This window comes from Aotus nancymaae, unplaced genomic scaffold, assembly GCF_030222135.1.
Source record: "Aotus nancymaae isolate 86718 unplaced genomic scaffold, 86718_ANA_hifiasm-v0.15.2.pri h1tg000010l, whole genome shotgun sequence".
NCBI lineage: Eukaryota > Metazoa > Chordata > Mammalia > Primates > Aotidae > Aotus > Aotus nancymaae.
This window is the reverse complement of record NW_026988421.1, coordinates 64,558,725-64,579,337: the sequence shown is the minus strand read 5'-3', so window position 1 is coordinate 64,579,337 and position 20,613 is coordinate 64,558,725. Positions and strand designations below refer to the sequence as shown.

Genomic DNA, 20,613 nt, shown 5'->3' with positions numbered 1-20,613 from the left:
TTATGAGAAATGAAGTTCTCCTTTCCAAATTTATAAACCTTGGCATTCTCCAGTTGACATGATTGGCCTATGAGGATGGGATCTGTGGAGAACTCCATGTTCCCCAATTTGATCAGAAATCAATATACAGGCTGGGTGCAGTGGCTTATGCCTGTAATCCCAGCACTTTGGGAGGCCAATGCAGGCAGACCACTTGAGGTCAGGAGTTTGAGACCCACCTGGCCAACATGGTAAAACTTGTCTCTACTGAAAATACAAAAATTAGCCGGGTGTGGTGGTGGGTGCCTGTAATCCCAGCTACTTGGGAGACTGAGGCAGGAGAATTGCTTGAACCTGGGAGCGAAAGTTGCAGTGAGCTGATACTGTGCCACTGCACTCCATCCTGGGTGAAGAGCGAGACATCATCTCAAAAAAAAAAAAAAAAATCAAAAACTTGTTTAACATTTCTGGAATTTTCCATTTAACATTTTCAGACTGCAGTTGCCCGTGGGTAACTGAAATTATAGAAAGTGAAATCACAGAAAAAGGTTGGGGGAGACTACTATATATAAAGATCACAGTGTATACAACCCTCTACAACTTGCCTTTTATGATAATCACTGCTTTGAGGTTTATCTAAGTTGAATCATATTTATGGAAATACTCACTTAAACTCCTACATATAAGGAAGTAGTAAATTAAAAAAAAAAAACTTCTATATAGAATTTCATTTTATGAATACATTGCTTAACAGGGCTACATTCTGAGAAATGCATCATTAGGTGATTCTGTCACTGTGTGAACATCATGGATGATAATTATAACACCTAGATGGTATAGCCTACTACACACCTAGTAGGTATCTAGGTATTGCTCTTAGGCTACAAACCTGTATAGCCACTTTGGAAGGCAGTTTGGTGTTTTCTTACAAAAACAAACATACTGCTACCAATCACAATTCTTTGTATTTACCTGAAGGAGCTGAAAAATGCCCATATAAAACCTTGCAAACAGATGTTTATAGTAGCCTTATTCATAACTGCCAAAACTTGGAAGCAACCAAGATGTCCTTCAGTAGGCAAGTGGACAAATTGTAGTACACCCAGGTAACAAGACTGTTATTCAGTGCTAAAAAGAAATGAACTATCAAGCCATGAAAAGACATAAGGAAAACTTAACCATATCTTACTACGTGAAAAAAGTTAATCTCGAAAGGCTACAAACTGTATGATTCCAACTATAAGACATTCTGGAAAAGGCAAAACTATGGAGACAGTAAAATATCAGTAACTGCCAGGAGTTAAGGAGAAGGGAGACATGAATAGGTAGAGCACAGAGGATTTTTAGGGAGGTCAAACTCCTCTGTGTGATACTATAATGCTGGATACATGTCATATATACATTTGCCCAAAACCCATAGGATGTAAAACACCAAGAGTGAACCCTAACGAAAATTATGGACTTGGGGTAATAATGATGTGTCAATGCAAGTTCATCAGTTGTAACAAATGTACCACTCTCATGGGAAGATGTTCATCATGGAGAAGATTATGCAAGGATTTGGGGGCAGGGAATATATATTTCTGTACCCTTCTCTCATTTGGGATGTGAAGGTAAAATTGATCTAAAAAAATAGTCTGTTTTTTAGTATTTTTGGTCAATTAACCTCTTAGAGAATCTGATAAAGCTATGGATAAACTTTCCTCAATCCTATTTCCTGAAAAAAATCCAAACAGTTTATACATAAAAATTGTAGATATAATTTAGAAAATATTTTATTTATAATTATCTTATAATTATATTTATTATTTATAATTTATAAAATTATTTTATTCCAATGCAATAATAATTGTATTGGAAACTGATTTTCTTCATATTGCCATATTTTAAAAATAAATGTTTATAAAACCTGAAGGATTATTTCCCTAATTTTTGAATCAAAATTAATGGCCATTTTCTGTTTGTTAAAAAGAAATAAAGTATACAAATTAAACAGGAAATAAATGCTAATTCAGTAGGAAAGAACATGTAAATTATAAGCTGCTATTGTTTGGCTAAAGAAGTCACATACTGTCCTAGCTTTGGAACACAATAAACTGAGCATTATCTTTGGTATCCAAAGGTTATACACTTTCTGTTTTGATGAAAAGTAGTACTGAAAACTCCAAGAAAGGTATATGGTAACAAACAGAATCACAGCTCACTTTGCCAAATGATGCTAGGTTATGCTTGTGCAAGGAACCTAAGAATTGTCTGAGAATTGATTTCATATCACTGCTTAATACAATACCAAAAGTGAAAAGATTATAAATCCAAGTTTCAATTGTGAAGTTTTTTGTGTGGAGGTAATCTTTATATCTCTGCAGTTTTTATATATGCCTTCAGAGAAACTGACAAAACTTTTCATTCATGACTAGCCTACGGAGCTACTTCCAGCAGTGCAAAATTCACATGGTTGTCCATTTCCTTTTTTTTTTTTTGAGACAGAGTCTTGCTCTGACGCCAGGCTGGAGTGCAGTGGCACAATCTCGGCTCACTGCAACCTCTGCCTCCTGGGTTCAAGCAATTCTTCCGCCTCAGCCTCCCGAGTAGCTGGGACCACAGGTGCATGCCACCACGCCCAGCTAATTTTTGTATTTGTAGTAAAGACGGGGTATCACCATGTTGGCTAGGATGGTCTCGGTTTCTTGACCTCATGATCCGCCCACCTCGGCCTCCCAAAGTGCTGGGATTACGGGTGCAAGCCACTGCACCCGGCCTGGTTGTCCATTTCTACAGGACTACGGGACTCCAGATGTATGCTACCACGCCTAGCCAATTTTTAGTATTTTTAGTAGAGATGGTTTCACCATGTTGCCTAGGATGGTCTCAAACTCCTGGCTTTACCTTACTCAGCAGTAACTTGGCTAAGAGTTTACTACTTTTCTGCCAAATCCATAACAACTGTAAGACCTTGAATCAGAGTACTCTTTCATAAAGCTCCAAATATCCCCAAGGAAAAATCAAGCCATGAATAAACTCCTTCTGTACTAATCTTTCTTTTCTCTTAAAAAGCAAAACTCCTGCCAAAAATTTAATCAAGCAAAGGAGAATTTTATATTTTTATCCTTTTTCTTGATAAAAACCTTGTTGTCATGAAATTGATTACTTCTGTGGTAGCAGGCAAAACTTTTAGGCCTGCTGGGAGAGTCTTTAAAGCCAGTATGTGGCAGTGAAAAAAAAGCAATGCATTATTTCAACGGGTGGAGCTGCTTTCTCCTCTGAGGCAGTCTAAGTATGCACATTGCTAAGTTTGGAACATGCACCATCTGTGAGGAGTACTAAGATCTCTGTTATAGTCAAAAATTTTTTTTTGGCCAGGCGTGGTGGTTCACACCTGTAATCTCAGCACTCTGGGAGGCTGAGGCGGGTGGATCACCTGAGGTCAGGAGTTTGAGACCAGCCTGGCCAACATGGAAAAACCCTGTCTCTTCTAAAAATACAAAAATCAGCCAGGCGTGGTGTGATTCCAGCTACTTGGGAGGTTGAGGCAGGAGAATCACTTGAACCTGGGAGAAGGAGGTTGTAGTGAGTCAAGATCACACCACTGCACTCCAGTCTGGTGACAAGAGCAAAACTCTGTTTCAGAAAAAAAAAAAAAAGAAAAGAAAAAAATTCTAGTGGTTATTTTAGCAAAGAAATTTAAGTCTGTCAGAGATGCTGGTAGTATATTAACAGCCTTTGCAATTTCCACAAGAGACCTACATATTAGGAATTTTTCTTTGTGTCAACATTCATGTTAACTGACAAAAACTAGGAACTAACTGCTTTGAGCAATATCAGTCATTTCATCAAGTTGCATTCTGGAGGAAAATGGGATAGTTTCCAATTCCCTCAAAATTCACTTCAAAATATTGGAAAAAATGATGACAACCCTGAAGAAGATGGCATCACCTGAAATTGACATAGAAGTAGTTCACTGTCAGCACATAAAGCTTACAAGTCTTTCCAATTTCATGTGGCTTCTTTTCTTGGTAATGTAAAAGTCAGTCTTGAAGAATCCTTCAAGAAAAGATTCTGTGATGGAACAAGTTCATCCACATTTTGGTAAAGTTGCAAACTGTAACTAACTACTACTTACAAAAAAAATCCGAACTGTTCGATATATTTTTAAAATAAAAAAAAAATAAGGTGCTTCCATTTTCACAACTTTAAGTTGGTGAGGCCTCTGCCACATTAAAATACTTAGGCTCTGTGCGCTATAATTTTCGGTGATTAAGTAGCTTCAATGCTGTTATTTCTTTTTTGTTGTCAAGTCTTTATAAAGCTGGAGTGAAAGATATATAGTCGTGGGGGGTATAGTGGTGGGGTATGTATGTGCCCTCAGTGCAATGATATCAGAATTTCCAACTGTGTATAACAGTTAATAACATGACTTGACAAAAAAGTCATTAATAACATTTGTCCCTTTTCCCTCAAAACTATTTTAAAAACTAACAGGAAAAATTCCAGACTACATAAAGAACTCTTACAACTCAAGAAGAAGTTATTTTCCTTCTCTAGCTCTCCTTTATCTCTCAGACCCCTAAGCCCACCTTAAGTGGAAGAGTATAATTTGTAAATTTTGTGTCAGGTAGAGAATAGGAAACACTGAGCTAAGAGGGAAATAATATCAGACATAAAAGATGGATTTGCTGAAACTCACCATCAGAGGGCACAACAGTACTGCAATAAACAACTCTCAAATTCTGCCAGGAAGAGAGCCTCTGGTGTACCTAAAAATACAAAAGATATATCTACTATCAGAATGGAACAACAAACATATACTTATGTGTGTGGATATAATAAATACATAAATATGATTACTTAAGTAATATGTATGCTTTGTAGAAAACTTTAAAAATACAGATAAAAGAAAAGTTTTTCAAACTTCTATCATCCTAAAATAATAATAGTGAACATTTCGGTATGTTTTGAAGATTTAAGCAAACACATATACAAATACAAATACAAGTATACATGCTACATTAAACAAAATTAGAATTATACAAATCATGTTTTAAAAACACTTAATATTGATTCTAGGTGCTATCAGGCCTCAAGTAAACTTTCTGGCTTTTTCTTCCTCTGGTTACCTTTCAGAGCTGCATCTTCTTCATATCTCTTACCAGGTATAAGATAGTAATTAAGAATTTACTGTTATTGGGTAGGCATCTGGTCTTTATGTTCACTCTTCTTTTTTAAAAACTTGGACAGTCAACCTTACTACTTGAGTCCTTAATCATGACTGCTTCAATGTTAGAAGAAATCACTCACACTCACACCCACCTCTACTACTTCCTCCAAGAGCAATGTCACTGTGGATGTGGATCTGGAACTTAGGTTCTCATAACTAAACCACGTCTCAGAATGAACACTGAATTCATTTCTCACTTGCCAAATGCTTAATTTATTCCTTTGTATCTTTTACTTTCCCAGTCCCAAAAAGTATCAAAGGAAGAAGAGGGGAGGCATTAACCGAATAAAATCCAATATACCAGCTTCAGGTCTGACATATTCCATTCCATCAGCGACTGTGTGACAATGCACACTTTAATATAGCTTAGTAGATGGCAGGCTTACAGCCTTCATATCACTATCATTAATTTCCATCTCATTTCAACTTGAGAGAGCATGCAGAAAGGTAAGACTGACATTTATAAAAAATGTAAATAAATCACTTAAAATTACTTGAGACTTGGCTCACAGCTAGTTTAGTTTTAAATCTTTGATTCATTAGGAATTACTTTTAGTCAAAGTTAGTAAGCAGAAATCTAACTAATTTCCCCTTAATGACAACATAGCTGTCCCATACAGTGAATAATACATCTTTTCCTTTCTTATTGGAAATGCTATCTTTATAATTTTCCAAGTACTTATATGAATTTGGATCTATTTCTGAACTTCTATTCTGCTCATGCTCTAGTGGCCACATTGTTTTAACATTCTAGTCTTACCATATATTTCAGTATCTCGTAGGGTTAGTTTTTCCTTATTACTTTTCTTAAGAAATCTCCCAGCTATTCTTGCTTATTTGTTTCTCCATATGAACTTTAGAGTCAGTTTACACACACACACACACACACACACACACACACACACACACACACAGCTATTCGCTTCAAAAAGCAGTATCATGTAGCGGTTAAAAGCACAGAATCTGAAATAATCTTGCCTGAGTTCATATTGTGGTTCAGTAACTTTAACTGCAACTCTTGGGCAAGTTACTACCTTCTTTGCGCCTTGGTTTCTTCACTGAAAAATGGGCAAAAAGTGATACTAACATTACCCATATAAAGTAGTTGTGAGGACTAAATGAGTAATACATATAAAGTCCCTAGAACATGCCTGGCATAGAGTAAATTCTCAATAAATATTAGCTTATGTCTTGTTTTGAGATATTAACTTCATGAGTTAAAAAAGGGGAAACAGCTTTTAAATGATTTTGATTTTTACCAAAGAATCTTGTAAGTCTTTCCATTTAAGTCTCTATTTGTATTTCTGAGAAGCACTTTAAACTTGTTTTCATGCAGATCTTGTATTGTAGGCTCTTTTTCCTCATGCAATGATTTTTGCACAGTCTTGTCCAATGTTAGGAACGACCCCTGCATGTTTCAGTGTGCATATGCCTGTTCTTTAATTTTATTATTCTGAGTTTCTTTGCTTTCATTTTCTTAGTAATTTGATCTTGGAATGTTTTATAGAAGAGTTAGCCTATTTAATATAACACACAAATTTAATCTCTTATCAGTTATGAAATTTTATGCTACGCTTTCTAAAGTAAAAATAGTTTACTAGTGGCTGGGCATGGTGGCTCACGACAGCAATCACAGCACTTTGGGAGGCTGAGTGAGAGGACTGCTTGAGCCTAGGAGTTAGAAGAAGCTGTAGTGATCTATGATTGTGTCACTGAACTCCAGCCTGGGCAACAGAGTGAGACCTCATCTCTCAAAAAAACATTAAAATAAAATTACTCAATGATTTGAGCATGCTTTTAGTTATGTATATATTCCTTCTGACAATAAGAAAGGTTTACTTTTTTGTTCTAGTAGTTAGGTCAGAGTAAAAGTCAAAGTTACTTTAATGGCCTTTGAAAGTTCAATATTCTCTGATACCCCATTATCTCTGACTTATCTCTTACCACTCTCCCTCCTATATTACTGCTTTAGCCCTTTAGACTCTTCCCTGTTTCCTGAACCCTGCTACATTTTTGTTTCAGGGCCTTTGCAATAGCTACTACCTTTGCTTAGAATACTGTTTCTCTAGATAACTATCTGGTTCTCTCATTTCCTTTAAATTTTTGCTCAAATTTCATTGTCTGACTAAGGTCTACTCTGGTCACCCACTTCAAAAAAACAATCTCATCAATGGGTACTCCTAATCCTTTTATGCTGTATTTTCCCCCCATACATTTAACACCTCTTAACAAATTATTTGCTTATTATTTTTGTTTCCTCCAACTCATGAAGCAAAAATTTTCATCTGCTTTGGTCACTGATTATGCTTGGCAAATAACAAGTCCTCATCAAACACATGTTAGGGAAAAAAACCCTATTATTTTATAGTTTTTTAATATTATAACTAAAATTTTCTAAAAAATATGCTTTAACATATAAAAATCCTATCTCTATTATCAGCAATGATTAACTAATACAGTTACGTTTCTTTTTCTTTCCCTCTACCATTCGGTTTAGTTTATTATTTCTCTTAGTGCTTACCTTTCACTTTAACCTACATATCTATGTATCAACTATAGACTCCCCTCCACTCCAATCTTAAGATTTTACTAGATTTATTGATTTCAAATGACATCTTTTGACAGGTTATTATAAAACATGACAACATCATTTATTTCCTCTTTCTGACTTTCATTACTGCACCGTCAAGGTTTTAACGATTCACACTCTGCTCTGTAAATCTAATTTCCACATTTGTTTTAGTCTTAATTCTATAGATCAATGGACTCTATGTTCACGGCTAATACTTTAGCTGTAGTTTCTCCTTTCATTTCTTGGTTGGCTGCACTTCTTCCTGTAGAAGTAGGACTCATGAGAGCTAAATTTCCTGCAGCTTGGCATGTTAATTTCTAAATTAATCTTTCCTTGAGGATTTGAAAGTTAAAGGATCAGTGTTGACTGCTGCTTTGGAGAAGTCTGAGGTTGGCAGCTTCCTCTGGAGAACTGTGCTTGGCTGGCTTTGTCAGGGATCTGCAACCATAGGTGTCATTCCTCAGGGTTTTCCCACACACCTCTACTTGACCTTGACTGGATCTGGCAACCTTCCATTATATAATGTGCTTTGGAATTGCAGAGATCTCCATAGTTGTGCTGAAGATGGGACTTGCATTTTTGTCTTATTTTCCTTCCTATTCTAAGATGTGAGAAGAGAAGGGACAAACTGCTGCCTTTACTGGGCCATTATTTGTTTATATATTAACTTTTAAATACTGACATCTTCAAACACACACAGTAGAAAGCACAGTGTGAAGAAATCTTATGAACCCATCATCTGCTTCTATATTTATTAACATTTTGTCAAATTCAGTTCATCTATATACCTAGTTTTTTCCTTTCAGTATATCTTAAAAGGAAATCCCAACCATCTATCACTTAAATATACATACAACATTGGGCCGTTTTCGTAAATTATTCTTAACAATAATAAAAGATGTTTTTGTGGGGCAGAGAACCACATCAATGCATGGTTGCTTATGAGTAGTATTTGTTAGATGATATAGAACATGGGTTGGCAGGCTGGCTGCCTGTTTTTGTAAATAAATTGTATTAGAACCTAACAAAGCTCATTCATTTACTTACTCTCTATAGCCCACTCAACTACTTTCACATCACAACAGCCAAACTGAGTAGTGGGTATATTCCTGCAAGAGTTGAGTAGTTCCAACAGAGACAACATGGCCCACAAAGTACAATATTTACAACCTGGCCCTTTAAGAAAATGTTTGGCTGGGCACAGTGGCTCACGTCTATAATCTCCCGGCACTTTGGGAGGTTGAGGTGGGCAGATCACGAGGTCAGGAGTTCGAGACCAGCCCGGCCAATATGGTGACACCCCGTCTCTACTAAACACACAAAAATTAGCCAGGCGTGGTGGTGCACACCTGTAGTCCCAGCTATTTGGGAAGCTGGGGCATTAGAATCGCTTGAACCCGGGTGGCAGAAGAATTGCTTGAACCCGGGTGGTAGAGGTTGCAGTGAGCTGAGATCTACTGCACTCCAGTATGGTAACAGAGCAAGACTCTGTCTCAAAGAAAAGAAAAAAAAGGAAGAAAGGGGGAAAGGGGGAAAGGGGGAAGGGGGAAAGGGGGAAGGGGGAAAGGGGGAAGGAGGAAAAGGGGAAAGGAAAGGAAATGTTTGCTGATCTTTGCTTACAGAACAGCTTCTGTAGTTTTGGTATAATTCACTTTCCCAAAGTCCTTCCCACCCACTTCTGTAATGGCACTGGCAATTATAAGATATTACATACTAAGTGTTAGTAAACACATATACAAGTCCTTTCCTTTCTTTAAACCTTCCAGAAGCTTAGAGTCTAATAAAGACAAAAAAAAACAAACATTATTTTGCTCTTGCCTATTTTCCTTGAAATATGGCAACAACAAACAAAAAAAAAAACAAAAAACCAAGAAAGCAATTAATAAGAGCTCAAGATCAAAGAGCCATTGCTGTTTTAAACTCTTCCTTAATTCCCCTAAACTGAAACTATTTCATGGTTTAAATTTTGTATTTTTAACATGTCACAAGAAAATAGTAAGTTTTTATAAGTTTTTTTCCTTTACTGTTTAGGTTTTTTTTTTTTTACCCTTTATTGTCCTTGTATGCTTTTAAAAAAAGGAAAGTCAGCAAAAACATTCAGGCAAATGGTGTGTAATTTTTTTTTTTTTTTTTTTTGAGTTGGAGTTTCGCTCTTGTTACCCAGGCTGGAGTGCAATGGCGCGACCTCGGCTCACCGCAACCTCCGCCTCCTGGGTTCAAGCAATTCTCCTGCCTCAGCCTCCCAAGTAGCTGGGACTACAGGTGCATGCCACCATGCCCAGCTAATTTTTTTTTTTGCATTTTTAGTAGAGACGGGGTTTCACCATGTTGACCAGGATGGTCTCGATCTCTTGACCTCGTGATCCACCTGCCTCGGCCTCCCAAAGTGCTTGGATTATAGGCATGAGCCACTGCGCCCGGTGGTGTGTAATATTTAAATATTTAAATTTCATAGGCAGATACCAAGATTAAAGTTAAGCAAAGTTAATTAAGTTAAATCTTGGCAGATACAAAGATTAAAGTAAATTATTTAAAAAGTATTTTAAAAATTATCAGAGAAAGAGAATATCTCTAGGAATTTTTTTTTTTAGACAGTGTCTTGTTTGGTCACCAGGCTAGAGTGCAGGGGCACGATCTTGGCTCACTGCAACCTCCACCTCAAGCAATTCTCACTCAACCTCCGGGTTCAAGCGATTCTCCTGCCTTAGCCTCCTGAGTAGCTAGGACTACAGGCAAGCAGCAACTACGCCTGGCTAATTTTTGTAATTTTTAGTAGAGACAGGATTTCACCATGTTGGCCAGGCTGGTCTCAAACTCCTGACCTCAAGTGGTCTGCCCACCTTGGCCTCCCAGTGCCCGGCCTCCCTATGCATATTGGTGCCCAATGAATAAGGTGATTTGGTGCCCTCATAGTCCCTTGAAAACGAATGGCAAGTTTATTCTTTTGGCAATAAGTAACTTTAAGGAAAAGTAGGGGCTTGAAACTAAAAGAAAGTATAACGTCTGCCCTAGTATTATAATTATTTACCTGTAATCTTAATCCCTAGTGTTATCAATTTAGAGTCAGGCTACAAAATACTGTAATTTTATTTCCTCAAATCATAAGATGTAAGCCAATAAAAATTAAACTTTAGAATGATAAAAAAGATATGCCTCAGAAAACTATTAAATTCAAGTCAAAATTTACTTTTAAATTCCTTACTATGATCATAAATTATTCAACTATATCTAATTCATCTTTCATAGTTCAAAAGAGCAAACTCAGCAGTATATTCCTTCCAGAAACTTGAGAGGACTGTCAGATCTAAATAACCTGTCAATAGCCCCAAAATATTCACAGCCAATTAGACATCAGGCTAAAGGAAGGGGAGTTGTGAGGGGGAGGAAAAAAGGGAGGGGCAGGGAGAGAGAGTGAGAGAAAGAGAGAGGGAAAGTTAGTTCCTTATTAACCTAGTTCCTTTTAAGAAAACCTTGGGATCTAATTTTATTAAGAAACAAACACCTATTAATTACATCAAACTAAACTATATTAACTACATCAAACATCTTTAGATGGAATAACTGTACCTATATACTTGTCCATGGCTAAAATTTTATTATAAATAGCCTCACTATACCTCAAGTTTGGATATGTCCACTTGTATCTCCTTGTTACATTTCCCTAAACACAATATGGAATGCTTATAAAAATGAACCCCTTTCAATAATGTTTCAAAAATTTCTTTTCTAAGACCAGAGTACCCATGTTTCAGCAACTTTGCCAAACCTGTCTCCAAATTCAGTGCTTATATGCATACTCCAATTAGCAGTGTAAACTATTTCAGTTGGTCTAAAGCAAGACACACCTATAACAGCTTCCACAACTTGGGATCCCTTTTTTTCCATATCTCTGATACAGTAAAGTGTTGAAGCATCATACTGGCAACATTTACTACTTCTAATCTACCAACATACTAAAATAAGAACTGTGGCTTTTTTTTTTTTTTTGAGACGGAGTTTCACTCTTGTTACCCAGGCTGGAGTGCAATGGCGCGATCTCAGCTCACCGCAACCTCCGCCTCCTGGGTTCAGGCGATTATCCTGCCTCAGCCTCCTGAGTAACTGCGATTACAGGCACGCGCCACCATGCCCAGCTAATTTTTTGTATTAGTAGAGACGGGGTTTCACCATGTTGACCAGGATGGTCTCAATCTCTTGACCTCGTGATCCACCCGCCTCGGCCTCCCAAAGTGCTGGGATTACAGGCTTGAGCCACCGCGCCCGGCAGAACTGTGGCTTTAAACCCTGGAGATTGGACAGTGGGGATAAACACTGGAGTGGGAAGACTTGGGCACACTTCCACAACTCACAATCTTGAATTTCAACTAAGTCTCTGTTTCTTCATCTGTTTAATTAAAAATAATATAACAATGATAACAACAAAACAATTTCACAAGGCTGATTTCACTTAAGGAAAGTGACAATATAAACGTGGTAACACTTGAATGACTAATAGTCTACAGAAATACAAACTCAAAACAAACCTTCGATATCCTTGAGTGATTGACTCAACATAAAGAATTTAATAAGTATAATACATTTCAAAAACCACAACTATCTCTAAACAGAGGTAATATACAATATAAACATCTTATGATGTTAAAGATAGAAATCCGAAGTTTTAAAAGAGTAACTCTGCAGATACCAACATAAAAAACATCTGAAAATTTGTTGTTTTACTGCTAAGCTAGTCTGAGAAATAAAAATTATGATTTCTGTAAGCATTTTTTGATACATTCAGAGTACAAATTTCTTCTTATATATTAAATGTCTGTTTTATTTTTGACTGATGTAGGTATAAATGCATTCTGTGTTGTGTTGAGATGATCATTGAATGAATTGTTCATTATTACTTTTTAAAACCTAAAAACCTAAATGCAAAGATCTTAAAGGACTCACTGTCACATAAAACCTAGCATTTGTACCTTTTAAAAATCATTGATACATTCAAAGCAGCATATAGATTTAGATACAAGGGAATAAAGTCAGAATGTGAACTCCACGGGAACGGAAACTCTAAGTACAGTATTCTCCCGTTATCTGTGAGGGGTATGTTCTAAGACTCTCAGTGGAAGCCTGAACCCACTGACAGTACCAAACCCTACGTTTTTTCATATAAACATATACCTTACCACAAAACCACAGCTCATAGGAAGAAAAACACACACACACACAACCCTATGGATAAAGTTTAATTTATGAATTAGTCACAGTAAAAGAACAACAACAATAACTAATAATAAAATAGAATAATTACAACAATATAGTACAATAAAAGTTATACAAATGTGATCTCTTAAAATATCATATTATACTGTACGTGGGATGATTTATGTCTTGGATGGGACAGAGCGGGCCAGTGTAGGACAGTGTGAGATCTCACCACACTACTCAGGACAGTGTACCATCTAAAACAATTATTTCTAGAATTTTTCACTTAATATTTTCAGACTGCAGCTGGCTGTGGGTAATGAAAACCACAAAAAGTGAAACAGCAGGTAAGGGGGAACCACTGTACTCCATCTGTTAAATGAATAAATGTGGTTGGCTTGAAGATGTTTTTATTGAGTAAAAATGGAACTTCATTTGGTTGCTTGTTTTGACAGACAGCTCTGTTTGGCAATGGTTCTTTTCATCACCTGAATTCATATTTCTTTCCACAGTGCCATTAAAGCCTGTGAAATCTCAGTGCATTTGTTGACATAACAATATTGGGGAAAGAGTCGCATCTATAACAAGATATTGAGATAAAACTTCCTTTTAAAGTGCCATTAAAGTTAGGAAAATACAAAGAACTTTTCAAAATATTTTATAGATAAACAGGTGTTAGTTACATTTGTCTCTATACCTTTTGGAACTAAAATAGCTTATATTTTTAAGTGTTTTTTTCTACTTTGACAATGCCTAGGGCCTGAGAAATCCGTGTTTGTTCTAGAAAATGGCTACTCAAAATGTAGACCATGGATCTGGGGCATCAGCATTACCTGGGAGCTTGTTCGAATGCAGATCTCAGGCCCCACCTTCGACCTACTGAATCAGAATCTGCATTTTAACAAGGTCACCAGGAAATTCACATGCACATTAAAGTCTGAGAAGCACTACCATAGTTCATGCAAATGAGTTCAAAGGGATGCATCAGTTAGCTAGGAATAGTATTCTCAGACCCTTCACCACTCTCATTTATCAGGACCCCAACATAAACAACAAGGGCTCAAAGAGAAGAAACATGACATAGCAGAAACCAATGCACTGAGTTTCAAATGCTAGATTCTAGTCTCATCTCTAGTTGCATGACCTTGAATCTTCACATCTGTAAAATGCATGGGTTATGCAACATACATGTAACCCTTCCAACTCTGAAAGTCTATTAATTCATAAAAATAGATACCAATAGATTTTTTTCCTGACACACACTACAAAGTAGTTTAGAGAAATGGTTCAACCATATGTGATAGAATAAGAAACTGGGCCTACTTAATGCTATGGGGCCTTGTCTATCAATCACTTTGTATTTATTTGGTTTGAAAATCAACTTCTATCTTTGTTTTCCCAATTGGTTTCTGGAAGATGCAGAGTGGCGAATAACTTAGGAAGTGGGTGGTTGCTATTAATAATTTCCCTCACTGCCTCCTTTGTTCTTGAACACCGATAAAACACAGGTAATAGACAGGAGTCTGGAAAAATCAAAAACAAATTTTGTATTTTGTACAAGAGCAAGAGGATGTTATTGTTCTCAGAAAAAACATGGCTGAAATATTCAGCAGTGAAAGATTATGATGACTGACATGGTTAGTAGATCAGGAAACAATAAATAATATGCATATGTGTACATATACATGTATATGCACATAGGCAGAGAGAAATAAAGCAAATGTGGCAAAAGATGAATTACTGGTGAATCTAGGCAAAACGTGTAAGACTGTACTTTATAGTCTTTCTGCAACTTTTCCGTAGGTTTGAACTTTTTCAAAATAAAAAAATTAAGGGAGAAAAAGAATTACAAATATCTACTGACCCAATTGTGCTCTGTTGTATTCTTCTCTTTTTTAAGGTGAAACATAACAGATTTAATTTTCTGTAACCTTTAAAAGACATCAGAAAAGCTAGGATAGAAGAAAAAAAGATCAGTATAGAACACATTGCAGTAATCTACACTCCCATGTTGCTACTTCATTTTGACCTTGACTTACAGACTTAACTTTTTTTCTCAGGAAAGGCTAAAATAAAAGAGGGGGAAAGAAATGGTGGTGAGAATTCATCTCAACTCTCCTTTGTATTAATGAAGTAAACAATTCAAACTAAGAAGTATGCTTTGTGTGACTTTCATTTTTGCTCTAGCTTCAGTTAATAATAAAAAGAATGCAGTTACCACTCACAAATATAAATAACTATAGGCCTCTTTTATTCCCCTGCAATCAGAGGGATACAACAGCTGCTATAAAAATCATTCTCTACCCTCCCATGTGTTGTGTGAGTGTGACACTTACACCATGAAAAGAATAAAATATAAAAAGAGAGAGTTATAGCAAAGGAGCTGGTTTTATTTTAGAATTCCTTTTCCATTTACTGTAAGTTATTTTACCTAATTAAAAATAAAATAAATATGCTACCTGCATTTCTAACATAATTGTCTCACTTAGAAACCTCAAAACTGGAATAAGAGTAATAGAAATCATGGGTCAGGTGCAGTGGCTCACGCCTGTAATCCCAGCATTTTGGGAGGCCAAGGCAGGAGGATCACCTGAGGTCAGGAGTTCAAGACCAGCCTGCTCAACATGACGAAACCTCATCTTTACTAAAAAAAAAACAAAAAACAAAAAAGTAGCCGGGTGTGGTGACAAGTGCCTGTAATCCCAGCTACTCAGGAGGACAATCGCTTGAACCTGACTGTACTCCAGCCTGGGTGACAAGAGCGTCTCAAAAAAAAAAAAAACAAACAGAAAGAAATAAATTATGTACGAGCTGACTAATAACATTCCTTCATTTCTTCCAGATTTTATCCAGTAGGAATACCAGAAGAACAACAAATCACCTTTCATTAATTGGAGATTTTAAGGCATTCATAAAGCCCTTTTTTGGGGGTATAAGAGGGTGGTGGGGGACAAGGTCTCACTCTGTCACCAAGGCTGGAGTGCAGCAGTATGATCATAGCTCACTGCATCACTGACCCCCTGGGCTCAAACAATCCTCCTGCCTCAGCCTCCTGAGTAGCTGGGATATGCCAGGTTTTTAAATTTTTGTAGAGATGGGTCTTGCCATGTTGCTAGGGCTGGTCTTGAACTCCTGACCTCAAGCAATCCTCCCAACTCAGCCTCTTAAAGTGCTGGAATTACAGCCCTAAGCCACTGTGCTGGTCCTTAAGTCTTACTTGTCTTTAACTCTTTGGCTTCATACAAATGCAACAATTTTGACAGTTTCTATTCTCTTTCTCTACCTTTAGCTAATGGGATTTATTTTTATTTGCTTGATTTTTTTTTTTTTATTTTGAAAGAGTCTCACTCTGTCACCCAGCCTGGAGCGCAATGGTGTGATCTCGGCTCACTGCAACCTCCACCTCCCAGGTCCAAGCGATTCTCCTGCCTCTGCCTCCTGAGTTGCTGGGATTACAGGTGCGCACCACCATACCCAGCCAATTTTTTTTTTTTTTTTTTTTTAGTAGAGATGGGGTTTTAGGCTGGTCTCGAACTCCTGACCTCGTGATCCGTCTGCCTCAGCCTCCCAAAGTGCTGGGGATACAGGCCTGAGCCACCGCACCCGACTTATTTGCTTGATTTTTTAAAAATACCCTTAACAAAGCCATGCCAAAGTGTAACTTCACGTAATGAACACATTACTTAAGATTAATACCAAAGAATAATAGTCATTAAAGGTCTTAGTGCAGTATAAAGGGGAAGATCAAATAAGAGAGTTAAGATGATTTTTACATATAATTCAAAACTGAAAACACTCAACCCAGAACAGTACTCAGCCCACTCTGCCTATGACTCCAGCTGATTTCTCCTGTCTCTTTAGGGTTCATATGGGGACCAGTCTCTTAGCAAGCAATTCTAAGTCACAACTTTACAAGTTGAGAGACCAGCAGATGCTTATTTGCATATAAAGAAAGAATACCATTACTAACATCACTACCATCTTCTGCCTTTTCTAAGCATGCACAGGGCCCAATTTTTGGTCTTTTTGTGACTGGTTTCTTTCACTTAGCAGAACGTTTTCAAGGATCATCTATGTTGTAGCATATATTCATACTTAATTCCTTTTTATTGCCAAATAATATTCCATTATATGGCTTTATGACATTTTGTTTATCCATTCATCAGTCAGTGACCATTTGGGTTGCTTCCACTTTTGGCTATTATGAATAATGCTGCTATAGACATTCACGTATAAGTTTTTGTATGAACATTTATTTTCCTTCCTCTTGGATAGATACCTAGGAGTAGAACTGTAGGGTCCTATGGAAACTCTGAATTCGACATTTTGAGGCATTGCCATACTATTTATATAAAGTGGCTGTAATATTTTACATTACATTTACTTTTACAGTGAGGGTTCCAATTTCTCTACATCCTTACCAACACTTGATACTTTTTGTTTTTTTGAAAAAAAAAAAAAAAAAAAGGTCTCACTCTCTTGCCCAGGCTGAGTATGGTGGTGCAATCATGGCTCACTGCAGCTTTGACCTCCTGGGCTCAAGCAATCCTCCTGCCTTGGCCTCTCAAAGTGCTGGGATTACAAGTGGGAGCCACCACACCCAGTCCTATCTGTCTTTTCAATTATACCTTCCTTAGTGGATGTTAAATGGTATCTCATTGTGGCTTTGATTTCCATTTCCCTAGTAAGTAATGATGTTGAGCATCTTTTCATATGCTTACCGACCACCTTTATATTTTCATTGGAAAAATGTCTATTCAGAACCTTTGCCCATTTTTAAATTGGGTTGTCTTTTTATTATCACTAAACGTGTTGGTTTTTGGTAAGTCATGTTATTCTAGGAATTTGTCCATTTTGTGTGAAATTTTAAATGTATTGACATAAAGTTGTTCAGAATACCCTCATAACTTTTTAATGGCCATAGAATGTGTAGTGACATGCCTTTTTTTGTTGTTCCTGGTATTGGTAAACTATGCCTACATTTTCTCGATCTGTTAGTCTTCGTTATTTCCTTATTTATTTATTTATTTTGAGAAGGAGTCTCGCTCTGTCACCCAGGCTGGAGTGCAGTGGCATGATCTTGGCTCACTGCAACCTCCACCTCTTGGGTTCAAGTGATCCTCCTGCCTCAGCCTCCTGAGTAGCTGGGCTTACAGGTGTCTGCCACCACGCCTGGCTAATTTTTGTATTTTTAGAGATGGGGTTTTACCATGTTGGCCAGGCTGGTCTTGAACTATTGACCTCAGATCCGCCCACCTCAGCCTCCCAAAGTGCTGGGATTACAGGTGTGAGCCACTGCGCCTGGCTATTATTTCTTCTTTGATGCACATTTCAAATACCAGATGATTTTCCAGTGAAAATGTAATTTCTGGCAGGGCATAGTGACTCATGCCTGTAATCCTAGCACTTTGGGGTGGGTGGATGGATCATGAGGTCAGGAGTTCGAGACCAGCCTGGCCAGCATGGTGAAACCCCATCTCTACCATAAATACAAAAATTAGTTGGGCATGGTGGTGCATGCCTGTAGTCCCAGCTACTCAGGAGGCTGAGGCAGAAGCATCACTTGAACCGGGGAGGCAGAGGTTGCAGTGAGCCGAGATCATGCCACTGCACTCCAGCCTGGGTAATAGAGCGAGAATCTGTCTCAAAAAAAAAAAAGAAAAAGAAAATGTAATTTCTATGTTAATTTCACTGTGGTTAGAGAACATACTCTATATGATGTAAATCCCTTGAAATTTATTAGGACTTGCTTTATGGCCTAACTGTGGTCAGCTGGAAAATGTTCCATGTGCACTTGAAAAAAGCAAGAATCCTATGACATCTCTTTGTTGGATTTGAGGTTGTCATGGACTTTTAATACCAGCTGAGTTGAAGGTGACATTTTTGTGTGTGTGACAAAGGGCTTAACTTTGTTTCTTCACAGCCTAGAGAGATGATATATCCCTGTAAAGTCAAGATTTTCAAGAAATTGTTGTGAGGAAATTTCTAAATATAATATGCTGCCACCCTAAATGCTGTGGAATAAAAGTTATGCAGAAAATCATGCTTGTTTGTTTCCTTTTGACGAAGAGATCAATTTCATGTTAAGAACTCGGGCATGCATATCAATCTTATTGAGACTGGAAAGAAAAATTGGACTGGGTCATTTTCATTCTCTAGACTTACATAATCCAATTGGTTTTTCAACCAGTTTTCTAGAAGGAATACATGTTCTTCAAAAATTTTCTCACAAATAATCCATAATATTTAAACATCACATGAAATTTAAAATTTGCTGACTACTTCACTACATTTTATATGAAGAACACATTTCATTACGAAAATGTTGATCCTTGTGCTACATTCAGGTCTTGAAGACCAAAAGTTTTAGATTAAAAAAAAAGAAATTAAGTCTTATAAAGCCTGTTTGACTTTTGTCATGGTCTTTGTTCCTTTTCTAGTTTGTTTCCTACAATATAGGAACCCATCACTTCTTTTAGAGAAGAGTAATGATCACAAAAAAGTTACAAAGTTAACAAAAATGGGACAATGCTTTAGAGATAAAGGAAAAATCAATTTCAGTTAGCAGAATGGGCACTGAATCTAGGGATAGAATTGGATGTCCAACATTCAAGTCCTAGTCTCAATACTGAGCTGTCAAAGCGCAGATTATTCTGTGGAGTCTAGTATTATGTCACCAATTGGGGGGGGGAAAACCCGAAAACAGAAAGGGAACACTATGGAAAGTGGTAGGGAATAACTACTGACAAAAAGCACTGTTAACTTCATTTTGTTATCCCATTAAAAAATACTAACTAAACTGATGAAGAAGTTCAGAAGGACATCTGTGTTTCTCTTTCAAAGTACAGCCAGAACAATTTTGACAAATAATCACCTAAATGTTTACCCCACAGCAACTATGAGCGTGAGGTCAAAAGTGAAACAGAAATACCAAAACTATTTCCTTCCAACAATTAAGTTCATGAGTATAGCTTGTAGGATAGAAGACTGAGAAAAATTATTAAGAATCAAATCTAATAAATAGTTCCTATGGTACCTGGCACATACTACCTTATTTCTTACTGACAAAATTATCCAGAAATGTTTACAAGCAATAATGACAAAAACTTAAGGTATGCAAATATATTATATTTACATGCACAGCACAAATGGAATATTCTTTGAAGCACAAATGTAAATGGATATTTTGACACATTCCCATTGATAAAAGATCCTTACTTCTAGCATGATTATTTCTTCCTGCCCTATAACAGACATATATCACTCAATTTCACAGAATAAATGGTACACACTTTTCCCTCAGACTTTTCTTCAATGGCCAAAAATGTATTTCCCATTGAGGTAGACAGAAGAAAAATGTTTCTTAAGTCAACAACTATCTCACTATATTTTTCAATAGACTATAATTTATCCAATACTATCAACTAAGATAAATTTATTGAGTATAAAAATTATATTATGATTATGTAAAAGAATGTCCTATTCATAGTAGACACATTATGAACTTTTTGTGAATGAAGTGTTGATGATGGCTCAAATGGCTCAGTGCAAAAAAAAAATAAAGACTGGAAAAATGTTAACAACTACTGAATCTAGCTAAAGGGAATTTAGATGTCTACTGCATTATTCTTTCACTTCTCTATATATATGAAAATTT

The 20,613-nt window shown here is 36.8% G+C and overlaps 1 protein-coding gene across 2 annotated transcripts in view; it reads right to left on the bottom strand.

The window, feature by feature from the left end:
• MCU (mitochondrial calcium uniporter) overlaps nucleotides 1–20,613 on the bottom strand; it is a 225,406-nt gene that overhangs the window by 51,635 nt on the left and 153,158 nt on the right. Inside the window, exons 1-2 of one of the 2 annotated variants that reach the window (XM_012460259.2) lie at nucleotides 14,821–14,880; nucleotides 4,664–4,733 (exon numbers count right to left, since the gene is read on the bottom strand). In XM_012460259.2, the coding sequence (XP_012315682.1) occupies nucleotides 4,664–4,733; nucleotides 14,821–14,865 (115 nt within the window). In that variant the 5' untranslated portion in view covers nucleotides 14,866–14,880. Of the gene's footprint in view, nucleotides 1–4,663; nucleotides 4,734–14,820; nucleotides 14,881–20,613 lie in introns of those variants that run through there. The other variant, XM_012460258.2, reaches the window with a different exon arrangement.